The sequence below is a fragment of the Chiloscyllium plagiosum genome, unplaced genomic scaffold, assembly GCF_037043375.1.
Source record: "Chiloscyllium plagiosum isolate Xiang-an unplaced genomic scaffold, Cpla_swu_hap1 HiC_scaffold_24, whole genome shotgun sequence".
Lineage (NCBI taxonomy): Eukaryota > Metazoa > Chordata > Chondrichthyes > Orectolobiformes > Hemiscylliidae > Chiloscyllium > Chiloscyllium plagiosum.
Window position 1 is genome coordinate 3,056,182 of NW_028270162.1, and position 19,295 is coordinate 3,075,476.

The window sequence follows — 19,295 nt, forward strand, 5'->3', positions numbered from 1 at the left end:
CAAATAATAATTCCATTATCCCATGGCCACAACAGCCTTTGGATTTGAACAATTTCTCCCAAAAGCATGGCTATTTTTATGCATTTGTGGGATTTGGAAGGTTAGCAAAACCTAATTTACATTTCTTCTAGTTCTTTAGTAAGATGTTCAGTGCCACATTTTACTGGCAAGACAGATAATGTACAACTCAAATCCTTCTGTTAAATCACAATAAAACGCTTATCCCCAGTGGAGAAATGTATAAACTGAGCAGGTTAAACATTCCTCACCATTTAGATTTAGATTTAGATTTCTGAGCATCATGATATATTGAGCTTATTAGAAATGGATATCAATTGATGCAAAATATTTGGCAACATTTCTACTTAGAGAGGATCAGGAAGGCAGCTTACTGTTACACTCTCAGGGACAACTCCTAACGGACAATGGTCCAGACACATTCCAGCAATAGTCTAGGCTTTTTATGGTTTGTATACACACATAAAATACACATTACTAATATTTTTGAATGGTCTGAGAGGCACTGGAACAAAATGAAGGTGTTTACAAAGGAAGGCTGCGTTGTTTGAATCTGCAGTTGGAGACTGAGTCAGGGGCATCACCAACTTGTTGAGTCTCTTGCTTTCATTTCCAACAGGGAATACCTCCCCAAGTTCGGTAAACTTCCCATTCCACCTCTCTACAAAGTCTGCAATTCTCTTGGAGGCTTTCTCATAGAATTACAGAACAGCATTACCCAGAGGCTATTCAGCCCATCAATCTGTGCTAGCTGTTTTGTGAAATGGTCCGAACGCTCCACGATGTGTGTTATCCCCGTCTTTCCCGTGAACTTTTCTCGGCTTTACAGCTTTCTCCAATCCCTTTATTAAAATTACTAGTTAATCTGTGTCCGTCACTGCTTTTAAACAACACTTCCCGGGTCCCAGCCACTCACTGAGCAAAGCCTTCTCTCCTCATATTGTCTCTGGTATCGATTTCCTGATCATTAAACGGTTTTTCCACATTATTCACTTCAGGTTGACATATGGTTGAAATTTCTAATCATTGATTTACAACGATGTGAGTCAATACATGGACCTGCTCAGATTACAGCCAATCAATAGATCATCTCCAGCACATATCTCGGTAGTACACCTTGAACACAAACAGCCAAACTAGCTTCTCTGTGCTGGGTTCACTGTGCTGACTCGACTTCACTATCTCCTGATCCGAATCAGAAAAAGGGTGCAGTTTACAATGCTGCGAAATCCCAGGTCTTGGTTTTTGTAGGTGTCAAGAAAGGTTACAACAAAAAGAATCTGAAACTTTAATTTTGAACCCAACAGGTTGTGGAAGTGACGTCTGTGATAAGTTCAGTTTGAGTCACTATTTGGGCACTGAGTGCTGTTGGTATTTGCAGAGACAATCAGAGTTTATCGTTGGACGATGGTCTTGGTTCAGTTGTTAATGTTACGTTTTAGAATCACTTTCTTCATCAGACATTTCTGACGCTGCCGGCTGGGAGTGGTGGCAGAGTGACAGCCCAGGAGAGGGACTGACAATATCACCATGATCTGGGAATGGGAATGGGAATGTGGAAGGTAAGGAAAGCAAACATAATTCCACATCAGTCTGGTCTGGGGGGTCGGGGAGAGGAAATTCCCATCGACACTCTCAGCCACACAGTGCAGGAAAACCGGGCAACCAGAAAATCAATTCCAATGGAAGACTATTCCCAGGGGAGCAGTCAATGCGGGAGTGAATACTGGTGGGCAATGGGTGGGAGTGACTGGGGAGAGGCAGAGTGAGTGACGAGAGAGTGAGTAAAGAAATGTGTGTGTGAGACACCGAGTGACCATGGGAGTGAGTAAGCAAGTGATAGGGGAGTAACTGACAGGGGAATGAGTGAGTGAGTGAGGGAGGGAGGGAGTGGCTGGGTAAACAAGGCTGGAGTGACAAGGGAATGCAAGTATCTGGTTAACCAGCTGTAGACCATGTGTGAGGTCATCATCTCACTGTTAATCCCATTGACCATCCAATCAACGAATGAATTAATGTGTTGATTCACTCACAGTAAACAAAGGCATCATGAGCTAGGTAGGGTTAGTGGTTAGAACGAGTTTGGATGGTTATTAGATTAGATAACGTTTGGTATGTTGCCTCCCAGGTGCAAGGGTACGTGATGTCTCTGATCGTGTTTTCCGGGTCCTGGAGGGGGAGGGGGAGCAACCCGAAGTCGTGGTCCACATTGGCACCAACGACATAGGTAGGAGGAGTGCTGAGGATGTTAGACAGGCTTTCAGGGAGCTAGGTTGGAAGCTTGGAGTTAGAACAAACAGAGTTGTTGTCTCTGGTTTGTTACCCGTGCCACGTGATAGAGATTCGAGGAATAGGGAGAGAGAACAGTTAAATGCGTGGCTTCAGGGATGGTGCAGGAGGGAGGGGTTCCAGTTTTTGGATAACTGGGGTTCTTTCTGGGGACGGTGGGACCTCTATAAACAGGATGGTCTACACCTGAACCTGAGGGGAACCAGTATCCTTGGGGGGAGGTTTGCTAGTGCTCTTGGGGGGGGTTTAAACTAACTCGGCAGGGGCATGGGAACCCAGATTGTAGCTTCAGGGTGCAGGGCCTGGAGTGTAGGGAGGTGAGGAACATGGCATCAATTTCCAAGGAGGGTGCCTGTAAACAGGGAAGTGGCTTGAAGTGTGTATACTTCAATGCAAGAAGTATACGAAATAAGGTAGGTGAACTTGCAGCGTTGGTTGGTACCTGGGACTTCGATGTTGTGGCTATTACGGAGACATGGGTAGAACAGGGACAGGATTGGCTGTTGCAGGTTCCGGGATTTAAATGTTTTAGTAGGGTCAGAGGTGGGGGTAAAAGAGGGGGAGGTGTGGCATTGCTTGTCAAAGATAGTATTACAGCGGTGGAAAGGACGATGGATGAGGACTTGCCATCTGAGGTAGTTTGGGCTGAGGTTAGGAATAGGAAAGGTGAGGTCACCCTGTTAGGAGTCTTTTACAGGCCTCCTAATAGTCCTAGAATCATTGAAGAAAGGATAGGGAAGGTGATTCAGGAGATGAGTGACAGTAATAGGGTGGTTGTTATGGGGGACTTTAACTTTCCTGATATTGATTGGGAAAGCTATAGCTCAAGTTCGTTAGATGGGTCAGTGTTTGTTCAATGTGTGCAGGAGAGTTTCCTGACACAATATGTAGATAGGCCAACAAGAGGTGAGGCCATACTGGATTTGGTTCTGGGTAACGAACCAGGCCAGGTGTTAGAATTAGAGGTAGGTGAGCACTTTGGGGATAGTGACCATAATTCGGTGATTTTTACACTCGTGATGGAGAGGGATAAGTGTGTACTACAGGGCAAGAATTATAGCTGGGGTAAGGGAAATTATGATGCGGTGAGGCATGACTTAGGATGTGTGGCTTGGAAAAGTAGACTCCAAGGCAAGAGTGTAAATGATATGTGGAACTTGTTCAAGGGGCAACTATTGAGTGTCCTTGATAATTATGTACCTGTCAGGCAGGAAGGAAAGGGTCGTGCGAGGGAGCCGTGGTTTAATAAGGAATTGGAATCCCTTGTTAAATGGAAGAGGGCGGCCTATCTCAAGATGAGACGTGAAGGTTCAATTGGGGCGATTGAGAGTTATAGGGTAGCCAGGAAGGACCTGAAGAGAGAGCTAAAAGCAGCAAGGAGGGGACATGAAAGGTCCTTAGTAGATAGGATTAGGGAAAACCCTAAGGCTTTCTATAGGTATGTTAGGAATAAAAGAATGACTAGGGTAGGAATAGGTCCAGTCAAGGATAGTAGTGGGAAGTTGCGTGTGGAGGCGGAAGAGATTGGGGAGACACTGAATGAATACTTTTCTTCAGTATTCACTCAGGAACAGGGCATTGTTGTCGAAGAGAATACTGAGGCACAAATAAGTAGAATGGATGGCTTTGAGGTATGTAGAGAAGAGGTGTTGGAAATTCTGGAAAGGGTGAAAATAGATAAGTCCCCTGGGCCTGATGGCATTTATCCTAGGATTCTCTGGGAAGCAAGGGAGGAGATTGCAGAGCCATTGGCCTTGATTTTTATGTCCTCTTTGTCTACAGGAGTAGTCCCAGAAGACTGGAGGATAGCAAATGTGGTTCCCTTGTTCAAAAAGGGGAGTAGGGATAGCCCTAGTAACTATAGGCCGGTGAGTCTCACTTCTGTTGTGGGCAAAGTCTTAGAGAGAATTGTAAGGGATAGGATTTATGCACATCTAGATAGGAATAATGTGATCAAGGATAGTCAGCATGGTTTTGTGAAGGGCAAGTCGTGCCTCACAAACCTTATTGAATTCTTTGAAAAGGTGACGAAGGAGGTTGATGAGGGGAAAGCGGTAGATGTGGTATATATGGATTTTAGTAAGGCGTTTGATAAGGTTCCCCATGGTAGGCTACTGCAGAAAATACGGAGATATGGCATTGAGGGTGAGTTGGAGGTTTGGATTAGGAATTGGCTGGATGGAAGAAGACAGAGGGTAGTAGTTGATGGCAAAGTTTCTTCATGGAGTGCCGTCACTAGCGGTGTTCCGCAAGGATCTGTTTTGGGACCATTGCTGTTTGTCATTTTTATAAATGACCTGGAAGAGGGGTTAGAAGGTTGGGTGAGCAAGTTTGCGGATGATACGAAAGTCGGAGGAGTTGTTGACAGTGAGGAAGCATGTGGCAGGTTACAGCAGGATATAGAGAAGCTGCAGAGCTGGGCAGAAAGGTGGCAGATGGAATTCAATGTAGCTAAGTGCGAGGTGATTCACTTTGGGAAGAATAACAAAAAGATGGGGTACTGGGCTAATGGTCGGATACTTGGTAGTGTGGATGAGCAGAGGGATCTTGGTGTCCATGTACACAGATCTCTGAAAGTTGCCACCCAGGTAAATAGTGCGGTGAGGAAGGCATATGGCGTACTGGCTTTTATTGGTAGAGGAATTGAGTTCCGGAGTCCTGAGGTCATGATGCAGTTGTATAAGACTCTGGTACGGCCGCATCTGGAATATTGTGTGCAGTTTTGGTCGCCATACTATAGGAAGGATGTGGAGGCATTGGAACGGGTGCAGAGGAGGTTTACCAGGATGTTGCCTGGTATGGAAGGAAAATCGTATGAGGAAAGACTGAGGCACTTGGGGCTGTTTTCACTAGAGAAAAGAAGGTTTAGGGGTGACTTGATTGAGGTGTACAAGATGATTAGGGGGTTAGATAGGGTCGACAGTATGAACCTTTTCCCGCGTATTGAGTCGGGTATTACAAGGGGGCATAGCTTTAAATTAAGGGGGGGTAGATATAGGACTGATGTTAGGGGTAGGTTCTTCACTCAGCGAGTCGTTAGTTCATGGAATGCCCTGCCAGTAACAGTGGTGGACTCTCCCTCTTTATGGGCATTTAAGAGGGCATTGGATAGGTATATGGAGGATAGTGGGTTAGTGTAGTTTAGGTGGGCTTGGATCGGCGCAACATCGAGGGCCCAAGGGCCTGTACTGCGCTGTATTCTTCTATGTTCTATAACCTACAGTGTGGAAACAGACCCTTCGGCCCTGCAAGTCCACACCGACCCTCCGAACAGTAACCCACCTAGACCCATTCCCCTACTCCCTACTAATGCACCTAACACTATGGGTAATTTAGCATGGCTAATTCACCCTGACCTGCACATCTTTGGACTGTGGGAGGAAACCGGAGCACCCGGAAGAAACCAACGCAGACACGGGGAGAATGTGCAAACTCCACACAGTCAGTCGCCCGAAGGTGGAATTGAACCCGGGTCTCTGGTGCTGTGAGGCAGCAGTGCTAACCAAAGAGCCACCATGCCACCCAAAAAAGAAATATGGAACGCTTCACGAATTTGCGTGTCATCCTTGTGCAGGGGCGATGGTAATCCTCACTGTATCGTTCCAACTTTAGTATCTGTGGGGGGGCGGGGTTAGAGTTAGTTTGAATGGTTAGCTAGGTATAGTTGGTGGTTCCAGCTAGATTGGATGGTTATCTAGATAGGTTTAGTGGTTAGAGCTAGTTTGAGTGATTGTGTAGAGTTAGTGGTTAGAGCGACTTTGAGTGCTTAGAGCTAGGTTGAGTTTGTGGTTAAAGCTAGTTTGAATGGTAAAGTAGAGTTTATGCTAATTTGGGTTTGGAAACGGACAGGAAACTTCCAGGAGAGCTGAGGCAGTGTGATGTAGCAGCAGTTGGGCCTGAACTCTGTGGAAGGTGTCTGACTGGACCACAAGCACAGGGCTGGCATTTCCAGTGAGCTAACAGCAACAGGAAAGACGGGCAGGAGGATGGAAGCAGCTGGAAGGATGCTCACCTGCTGGTGCGACCACATGGACAGGCGAGTGTGTCTGGTTGTAATGAAGGGCAGCTGTTTCTGCAGAGACAACAATTCTCTCCGTGACTGCCTCAGGAGGTGTTCAATGTCAGCTGCTGGCTGAGTGACCGTCCGTGTCTGTGGAAAAGGATACAGGGTCACTGAGTGAGAGTGGACACCCCTGATATACTCCAACACACTGATATACTCCAACACACTGATATACTCCAACACACTGATATACCCCAACACGCTGATATACTCCAAGACATTGACATACTCAAACACACTGATATACTCCAACACACTGATATACTCCAACACACTGATATACTCCAACACACTGATATACCCCAACACGCTGATATACTCCAAGACATTGACATACTCAAACACACTGATATACTCCAACACACTGATATACTCCAACACACTGATATACTCCAAGACATTGATATACTCCAACACACTGATATACTCCAACATGCTGATATACTCCAACACACTGATATACTCCAACACGCTGATATACTCCAACACACTGATATACTCCAACACGCTGATATACTCCAAGACATTGATATACTCCAACACACTGATATACTCCAACATGCTGATATACTCCAACACACTGATATACTCCAAGACATTGATATACTCCAACACGCTGATATACTCCAACACACTGATATACCCCAACACACTGATATAATCCAACAGACTGATATACCCCAACACACTGATATACACCAAGACATTGATATACTCCAACACACTGATATACTCCAAAATACAGATATACCCCAACACACTGATATACTCCAACACACTGATATACTCCAACACACTGATATACTCCAACACACTGATATACCCCAACACGCTGATATAGTCCAACACACTGATATACCCCAACACGCTGATATAGTCCAACACACTGATATACCCCAACATGCTGATATACTCCAACACACTGATATAAAATGTGTTGCTGGAAAAGCGCAGCAGGTCAGGCAGCATCCAGGGAACAGGAGAATCGACGTTTCGGGCATAAGCCCTTCTTCAGGGATCCTGTTCCCTGGATGCTGCCTGACCTGCTGCGCTTTTCCAGCAACACATTTTCAGCTCTGATCTCCAGCATCTGCAGACCTCACTTTCTCCTCAAAAAACTGATATACCCAACACACTGATATACCCAACACACTGATATACCCAACACACTGATATACCCAACACACTGATATACTCCAACACACTGATATACCCAACACACTGATATACCCAACACACTGATATACTCCAACACACTGATATACCCAACACACTGATATACCCCAACACACTGATATACCGCAACACACTGATATACTCCAACACACTGATATACCCCAACACACTGATATACCCAACACACTGATATACTCCAACATACTGATATACCCCAACACATTGATATACTCCAACACACTGATATACCCAACACACTGATATACCCCAACACACTGATATACTCCAACATACTGATATACCCCAACACATTGATATACTCCAACACACTGATATACCCAACACACTGATATACTCCAACACACTGATATACCCAACACACTGATATACCCCAACACACTGATATACTCCAACATACTGATATACCCCAACACACTGATATACTCCAACACACTGAATATACCCAACACACTGATATACCCCAACACATTGATATACTCCAACACACTGATATACCCAACACACTGATATACCCCAACACACTGATATACTCCAACACATTGATATACTCCAACACACTGATATACCGCAACACACTGATATACCCCAACACACTGATATACTCCAACACACTGATATACCCCAACACGCTGATATACCCCAACACACTGATATACCCCAACATAATGATATAAACCAACACACTGATATAACCCAACACACTGATATACCCCAACACACGATATACCCCAACACACGATATACCCCAACACACAATATACCCCAACACACTGATATACCAAAACACTGATATACTCCAACACATTGATATACTCCAACACACTGATATACCCAACACACTGATATACCCCAACGCACTGATATACCCCAACACGCTGATATACTCCAACACACTGATATACCCCAACACACTGATATACTCCAACTCACTGATATATCCCAACACACTGATATACCCCAACACGCTGATATACTCCAACACATTGATATACTCCAACACACTGATATACCCAACACACTGGTATACCCCAACACACTGATATACCCCAATACACGATATACCCCAGCATGGTGATATATCCAACACACTGATATACCAAACACATTGATATACTCCAACACACTGATATACCCAACACACTGATATACCCAAGACACTGATATACTCCAACACACTGATATACTCCAACTCATTGATATACCCCAACACACTGATATACTCCAACACACTGATATACCCCAGCACACTGATATACCCCAACACACTGAAATAATCCAACAGACTGATATACCGCAACACACTGATATACTCCAAGACATTGATATACTCCAACACACTGATATACTCCAAAATACTGATATACCCCAACACACTGATATACTCCAACACACCGATAAACCGCAACACACTGATATACTCCAACACACTGATATACTCCAACACGCTGATATACTCCAACAGACTGATATACCCAAACACGCTGATATAGTCCAACACACTGATATACTCCAACACGCTGATATACCCCAACATGCTGATATACTCCAACACACTGATATAAAATGTGTTGCTGGAAAAGCGCAGCAGGTCAGGCAGCATCCAGGGAACAGGAGAATCGACGTTTCGGGCATAAGCCCTTCTTCAGGGATCCTGTTCCTTGGATGCTGCCTGACCTGTTGCGCTTTTCCAGCAACACATTTTCAGCTCTGATCTCCAGCATCTGCAGCCCTCACTTTCTCCTCAATAAACTGATATACCCAACACACTGATATACCCAACACACTGATATACTCCAACACACTGATATACCCCAACACACTGATATACCGCAACACACTGATATACCCCAACACACTGATATACTCCAACACACTGAATATACCCAACACACTGATATACCCCAACACACTGATATACCCCAACACACGGATATACTCCAACACATTGATATACTCCAACACACTGATATACCCAACCCACTGATATACCCCAACACACTGATATACGCCAACACACTGATATACCCCAACACGCTGATATACCCCAACACACTGATATACTCCAACACACTGATATACCCAACCCACTGATATACCCCAACATAATGATATAAACCAACACACTGATATAACCCAACACACTGATATACCCCAACACACGATATACCCCAACACACGATATACCCCAACACACAATATATTCCAACACACTGATATACCAAAATACTGATATACTCCAACACATTGATATACTCCAACACACTGATATACCCAACACACTGATATACCCCAACGCACTGATATACCCCAACACGCTGATATACTCCAACGCACTGATATACCCCACAAGCTGATATACTCCAACACGCTGATATACTCCAACACACTGATATGCTCCAACACACTGATATACTCCAACACGCTGATATACCCCAACATGCTGGTATACTCCAACACACTGATATGCTCCAACACACTGATATACCCCAACACACTGATATGCTCCAACACACTGATATACCCCAACACACTGATATACCCCAACACACTGATATACCCCAACACACTGATATACCCCAACACGCTGATATACTCCAACACATTGATATACTCCAACACACTGATATACTCCAACACACTGATATACCCAACACACTGATATACCCCAACACACGGATATACCCCAATACTCGATATACCCCAGCATGGTGATATATCCAACACACTGATATACCGAACACATTGATATACTCCAACACACTGATATACCCAACACACTGATATACCCCAACACACTGATATACCCCAACACACTGGAATACCCCAACACGCTGATATACCCCAACACGCTGATATACCCCAACACACTGATATACTCCAACACACTGATATACTCCAACACACTGATATACCCCAACACGCTGATATACCCCAACACACTGATATACCCCAACACACTGTTATACCCCAACACGCTGATATACCCCAACACGCTGATATACCCCAACACACTGATATACTCCAACACACTGATATACTCCAACACACTAATATACCCCAACACGCTGATATACCCCAACACACAGATATACCCCAACACGCTGATATACCCCAACACACTGATATACCCCAACACACTGATATACCCCAACACTCTGCTATACCCCAACACGTTGATATACCCAATACACTGATATACCCCAACACACTGATATACCCCAACACGCTGATATACCCCAACACACTGATCTGCCCCAACAGGCTGATATACCCCAACACACTGATATACCCCAACACTCTGCTATACCCCAACACGTTGATATACCCAATACACTGATATACCCCAACACGCTGATATACCCCAACACACTGATATACCCCAACACACTGATATACCCCAACACTCTGCTATACCCCAACACGTTGATATACCCAATACACTGATATACCCCAACACTCTGCTATACCCCAACACGTTGATATACCCAATACACTGATATACCCCAACACACTGATATACCCCAACACGCTGATATACCCCAACACACTGATCTACCCGAACAGGCTGATATACCCCAACACACTGATATACTCCAACACACTGATATACCCCAACACACTGATATACCCCAACACACTGATATACCCCAACACGCTGATATACCCCAACACGCTGATATACCCCAACACACTGATATACTCCAACACGCTGATATACCCCAACACACTGATATACCCCAACACGCTGATATACCCCAACACGCTGATATACCCCAACACGCTGATATACCCCAACACGCTGATATACCCCAACACGCTGATATACCCCAACACACTGATATACCCCAACACGCTGATATACCCCAACACGTTGATATACCAAACACACTGATATACCCCAACACACTGATATACTCCAACACGCTGATATACCCCAACACACTGATCTACCCCAACAGGCTGATATACCCCAACACACTGATATACTCCAACACACTGATATACCCTAACACACTGAAATAACCCAAAACAATAGTATACCACAACACAGTGATATCCCCCAACACACTGATATAATCCAACAGACTGATGTACCCCAACACACTGATATACCGCAACACACTGATATACCCCAACACACTGATATACCCCAACATAATGATATACACCAACACACTGATATAACCCAACACACTGAGATACTCCAACACACTGATATACACCAACACTCTGATATACCCCAACACAATGATATACCCCAACACGCTAATATACTGCAACTCACTGATATACCCCAACACACTGATATACTCCAACATACTGATATACTCCAACACACTGATACACCCGAAAACAATAATATACCCCAACACACTGATATACCCAACACACTGATATACCCCAACGCACTGATATACCCCAACACACTGATATACCCCAACACACTGATATGCTCCAACACACTGATATACCCAACACACTGATATACTCCAACACACTGATATACCCCAACACGCTGATATACTCCAACACACTGATATACTCCAACACACTGGTATACCCCAACACACTGATATACCCCAATACACGATATACCCCAGCATGGTGATATATCCAACACACTGATATACCAAACACATTGATATACTCCAACACACTGATATACCCAACACACTGATATACCCAAGACACTGATATACTCCAACACACTGATATACTCCAACTCATTGATATACCCCAACACACTGATATACTCCAACACACTGATATACCCCAGCACACTGATATACCCCAACACACTGAAATAATCCAACAGACTGATATACCGCAACACACTGATATACTCCAAGACATTGATATACTCCAACACACTGATATACTCCAAAATACTGATATACCCCAACACACTGATATACTCCAACACACCGATAAACCGCAACACACCGATAAACCGCAACACACTGATATACTCCAACACACTGATATACTCCAACACGCTGATATACTCCAACAGACTGATATACCCAAACACGCTGATATAGTCCAACACACTGATATACTCCAACACGCTGATATACCCCAACATGCTGATATACTCCAACACACTGATATAAAATGTGTTGCTGGAAAAGCGCAGCAGGTCAGGCAGCATCCAGGGAACAGGAGAATCGACGTTTCGGGCATAAGCCCTTCTTCAGGGATCCTGTTCCTTGGATGCTGCCTGACCTGCTGCGCTTTTCCAGCAACACATTTTCAGCTCTGATCTCCAGCATCTGCAGCCCTCACTTTCTCCTCAATAAACTGATATACCCAACACACTGATATACCCAACACACTGATATACTCCAACACACTGATATACCCCAACACACTGATATACTCCAACACACTGATATACCCCAACACACTGATATACCCTAACACACTGATATACTCCAACACACTGATATACCCCAACACACTGATATACCCTAACACACTGATATACTCCAACACACTGATATACCCAACACACTGATATACTCCAACACACTGATATACCCCAACACACTGATATACTCCAACACACTGATATACCCCAACACACTGATATACCCTAACACACTGATATACTCCAACACACTGATATACTCCAACACACTTATATACCCCAACACACGTATGTACACCAACAGCACATTGATATACCCCAACACACTGATACACCCAAATACACTGATATACTCTAACACACTGATATACCCGAACACACTGATATACCCCAACACACTGATATACCCCAACACACTGATATACCCAACACACTGATATACTCCAACACACTGATATACCCAACACACTGATATACCCCAACACACTGATATACTCCAACACACTGATATACTCCAACACACTGAATATACCCAACACACTGATATACCCCAACACACTGATATACCCCAACACACTGATATACTCCAACACATTGATATACTCCAACACACTGATATACCCAACCCACTGATATACCCCAACACACTGATATACGCCAACACACTGATATACCCCAACACGCTGATATACCCCAACACACTGATATACTCCAACACACTGATATACCCAACCCACTGATATACCCCAACATAATGATATAAACCAACACACTGATATAACCCAACACACTGATATACCCCAACACACGATATACCCCAACACACGATATACCCCAACACACAATATATTCCAACACACTGATATACCAAAATACTGATATACTCCAACACATTGATACACTCCAACACACTGATATACACCAACACTCTGATATACCCCAACACAATGATATACCCCAACACGCTAATATACTGCAACTCACTGATATACCCCAACACACTGATATACTCCAACATACTGATATACTCCAACACACTGATACACCCGAAAACAATAATATACCCCAACACACTGATATGCTCCAACACAGTGATATACCCCAACACACTGATATACTCCAACACACTGATATACCCCAACACACTGATATGCTCCAACACACTGATATACCCAACACACTGATATACTCCAACACACTGATATACTCCAACACACTGATATACCCCAACACGCTGATATACTCCAACACACTGATATACTCCAACACGCTGATATACCCCAACATGCCGATATACTCCAACACACTGATATAAAATGTGTTGCTGGAAAAGCGCAGCAGGTCAGGCAGCATCCAGGGAACAGGAGAATCGACGTTTCGGGCATAAGCCCTTCTTCAGGGATCCTGTTCCTTGGATGCTGCCTGACCTGTTGCGCTTTTCCAGCAACACATTTTCAGCTCTGATCTCCAGCATCTGCAGCCCTCACTTTCTCCTCAATAAACTGATATACCCAACACACTGATATACCCAACACACTGATATACCCAACACACTGATATACCCAACACACTGATATACCCCAACACATTGATATCCTCCAACACACTGATATACCCAACACACTGATATACCCCAACACACTGATATACTCCAACACATTGATATACTCCAACACACTGATATACCCAACACACTGATATACCCCAACACACTGATATACTCCAATACACTGATATACCCCAACACACGATATACCCCAACACACTGATATACCCCAACACACTGATATACCCCAACACACTGATATACCCCAACACACGATATACCCCAACACACGATATACCCCAACACACTAATATACCCGAACACACGATATACCCCAACACACGATATACCCCAACACACGATATACCCCAACACACTGATATACCAAAACACTGATATACTCCAACACATTGATATACTCCAACACGCTGATATACTCCAACACACTGATATACCCCACAAGCTGATATACTCCAACACGCTGATATACTCCAACACACTGATATGCTCCAACACACTGATATACCCAACACGCTGATATACCCCAACACACTGATATACCCCAACACACTGATATACCCCAACACGCTGACATACCCCAACACACTGATATACTCCAACACACTGATATACCCCAACACACTGATATACCCCAACACACTGATATACTCCAACACACTGATATACCCCAACACACTAATATACTCCAACACAGTGATATCCCCCAACACACTGATATAATCCAACACACTGATATACCGCAACACACTGATATTCTTCAACACACTGATATACCGCAACACACTGATATACCCTAACACACTGATATACTTCAACACACTGATATACCGCAACACACTGATATACCCCAACACACTGATATACCCCAACACACTGATATACTCCAACTCATTGATATACCCCAACACACTGATATACTCCAACACACTGATATACCGCAACACACTGATATTCTTCAACACACTGATATACCGCAACACACTCATATACCCTAACACACTGATATTCTTCAACACACTGATATACCGCAACACACTGATATACCCTAACACACTGATATACTTCAACACACTGATATACCGCAACACACTGATATACCCCAACACACTGATATACCCCAACACACTGATATACTCCAACTCATTGATATACCCCAACACACTGATATACTCCAACACGCTGATATACCGCAACACACTGATATTCTTCAACACACTGATATACCGCAACACACTGATATACCCCAACACACTGATATACCCCAACACACTTATATACCCCAACACACATATGTACACCAACAGCACATTGATATACCCCAACACACTGATACACCCAAATACACTGATATACTCCAACACACTGATATACCCCAACACGCTGATATACCCCAACACACTGATATACCCCAACACACTGATATACTCCAAGACATTGATATACTCCAACACACTGATATACCCCAACACGCTGATATACCCCAACACACTGATATACCCCAACACGCTGATATACCCCAACACACTGATCTCCCCCAACACACTGATATACCCCAACACACTGATATACTCCAAGACATTGATATACTCCAACACACTGATATACTCCAAGACATTGATATACACCAACACACTGATATTCCCCAACACACTGATATACTCCAACACACTGATATACCCCGACACACTTATATACCCCAACACACTGATATACTCCAACACACTGATATACCCCAACACACTGATATACTCCAACACACTGATATACCCCAACACACTGATATTCCCCAACACACTGATATACACCAACACACTGATATACTCCAACACACTGATATTCCCCAACACACTGACATACTCCAACACTCTGATATACTCCAACACACTGATATACCGCAACACACTGATATACCCTAACACACTGATATACTCCAACACACTGATATACCCCAGCACACTTATATACCCCAACACACGTATGTACACCAACAGCACATTGATATACCCCAACACACTGATACACCCAAACACACTGATATACTCCAACACGCTGGTATACTCCAACACTCTGATATACTCTAACACACTGATATACCCGAACACACTGATATACCCCAACACACTGATATACCCAAACACACTGACATACTCCAACACTCTGATATACTCCAACACTCTGATATACTCCAACACACTGATATTCCCCAACACACTGATATACACCAACACACTGATATACCCCAACACACTGATATACCCCAACACACTGATATACCCCAACACACTAATATACTCCAACTCATTGATATACCCCAACACACTGATATACTCCAACACACTGATATACCCCAACACACTGATATACCGCAACACACTGAAATACCCCAACACACTGATATACTCCAACACACAGATATACCGCAACACACTGATATTCTTCAACACACTGATATACCGCAACACACTGATATACCCTAACACACTGATATACTCCAACACACTGATATACCCCAACACACTGATATACCCCAACACACTGATATACTCCAAGACATTGATATACTCCAACACACTGATATACTCCAAGACATTGATATACACCAACACACTGATATTCCCCAACACACTGATATACTCCAACACACTGATATACCCCGACACACTGATATACCCCAACACACTGATATACTCCAACACACTGATATACTCCAAGACATTGATATACACCAACACACTGATATACTCCAACACACTGATATTCCCCAACACACTGACATACTCCAACACTCTGATATACTCCAACACACTGATATACCGCAACACACTGATATACCCCAACACACTGATATTCTTCAACACACTGATATACCGCAACACACTGATATACCCTAACACACTGATATACTCCAACACACTGATATACCCCAGCACACTTATATACCCCAACACACGTATGTACACCAACAGCACATTGATATACCCCAACACACTGATACACCCAAATACACTGATATACTCTAACACACTGATATACCCCAACACACTGATATACCCCAACACACTGATATACCCCAACACTCTGATATACTCCAACACTCTGATATACTCCAACACACTGATATACCGCAACACACTGATATACCCCAACACACTGATCTACCCCAACACACTGATATACCCCAACACGCTGATATACCCCAACACACTGATATACCCCAATACACTGATATACCCCAATACACTGATATACTGCAACACACTGATGTACTCCAACACACTAATCTACCACAACACACTGATATACCCCAACACACTGAAATACCCCAACACACTGATATACTCCAACACACTGATATACCCCAATACACTGATATACTCCAACACACTGATATACCACAACACGCTGATATACCCCAACACACTGATATACTCCAACACGCTGATATACCCCAACACACTGATATACTCCAACACACTGGTATACCCAACACACTGATATACCCCAACACACTGATATACCCCAACACACTGATATACCCCAACACACTGATATACTCCAACATTCTGATATACCCCAACACACTGATATACCCCAACTCACTGATATACCCCAACACACTGATATACTCCAACACACTGATATACCCCAACACACTGATATACTCCAACACACTGATATACCCCAACACACTGATATTCCCCAACACTCTGATATACCCCAACACACTGATATACCCTAACACACTGATATTCTCCAACACACTGATATACCGCAACACACTGATATACCCCAACACACTGATATACCCCAACACGCTGATATACCTCAACACGCTGATATACCCCAACACACTGATCTACTCCAACACACTGATATACCCCAACACACTGATATACCCCAACACACTGATATACCCCAACACGCTGATATACTCCAACACGCTGATATACCCCAACACACTGATCTACTCCAACACACTGATATACCCCAACACACTGATATACCCCAACACGCTGATATACCTCAACACACTGATATACCCCAACACACTGATCTACTCCAACACACTGATATACCCCAACACACTGATATATCCCAACACACTGATATACCCCAACACGCTGATATACTCCAACACGCTGATATTCTCCAACACACTGATATACGACAACACACTGATATACTCCAACACACTGATATACCCCAACACACTGATATACCCCAACACACTGATATTCTCCAACACACTGATATACTCCAACACACTGATATACCGCAACACACTGAAATACCCCAACACACTGATATACTCCAACACACTGAAATACCCCAACACACTGATATACTCCAACACACTGATCTACCCCAACACACTGAATATACCCAACACACTGAAATACCACAACACACTGATATACTCCAACACACTGATCTACCCCAACACACTGGTATACCCCAACACACTGATATACCCCAACACACTGATATACCCCAACACACTGATATTCTCCAACACACTGATATACTACAACACACTGATATACTCCAACACACTGATATACCCCAACACACTGATATACCCCAACACACTGATATACTCCAACACCCTGATATACCCCAACACACTAATATACCCCAACACGCTGGTATACCCCAACACACTGATATACCACAACACACTGATATACTCCAACACACTGATATACTCCAACACACTGATATACCCCAACACACTGATATACTCCAACACCCTGATATACCCCAACACACTAATATACCCCAACACGCTG

The 19,295-nt window shown here is 43.7% G+C and overlaps 1 protein-coding gene and 1 pseudogene across 1 annotated transcript in view; both read right to left on the reverse strand.

The window, feature by feature from the left end:
• Positions 1-19,295, reverse strand: part of LOC148145349 (uncharacterized) — a 153,777-nt gene that overhangs the window by 12,869 nt on the left and 121,613 nt on the right. Inside the window, exon 4 of the mRNA XM_087999791.1 lies at positions 6,320-6,457. Coding sequence (XP_087855917.1) covers positions 6,320-6,457 — 138 coding nt within the window. The remainder of the gene's footprint in view (positions 1-6,319; positions 6,458-19,295) is intronic.
• Positions 5,837-5,934, reverse strand: LOC122545788 (U6 spliceosomal RNA; annotated as a pseudogene).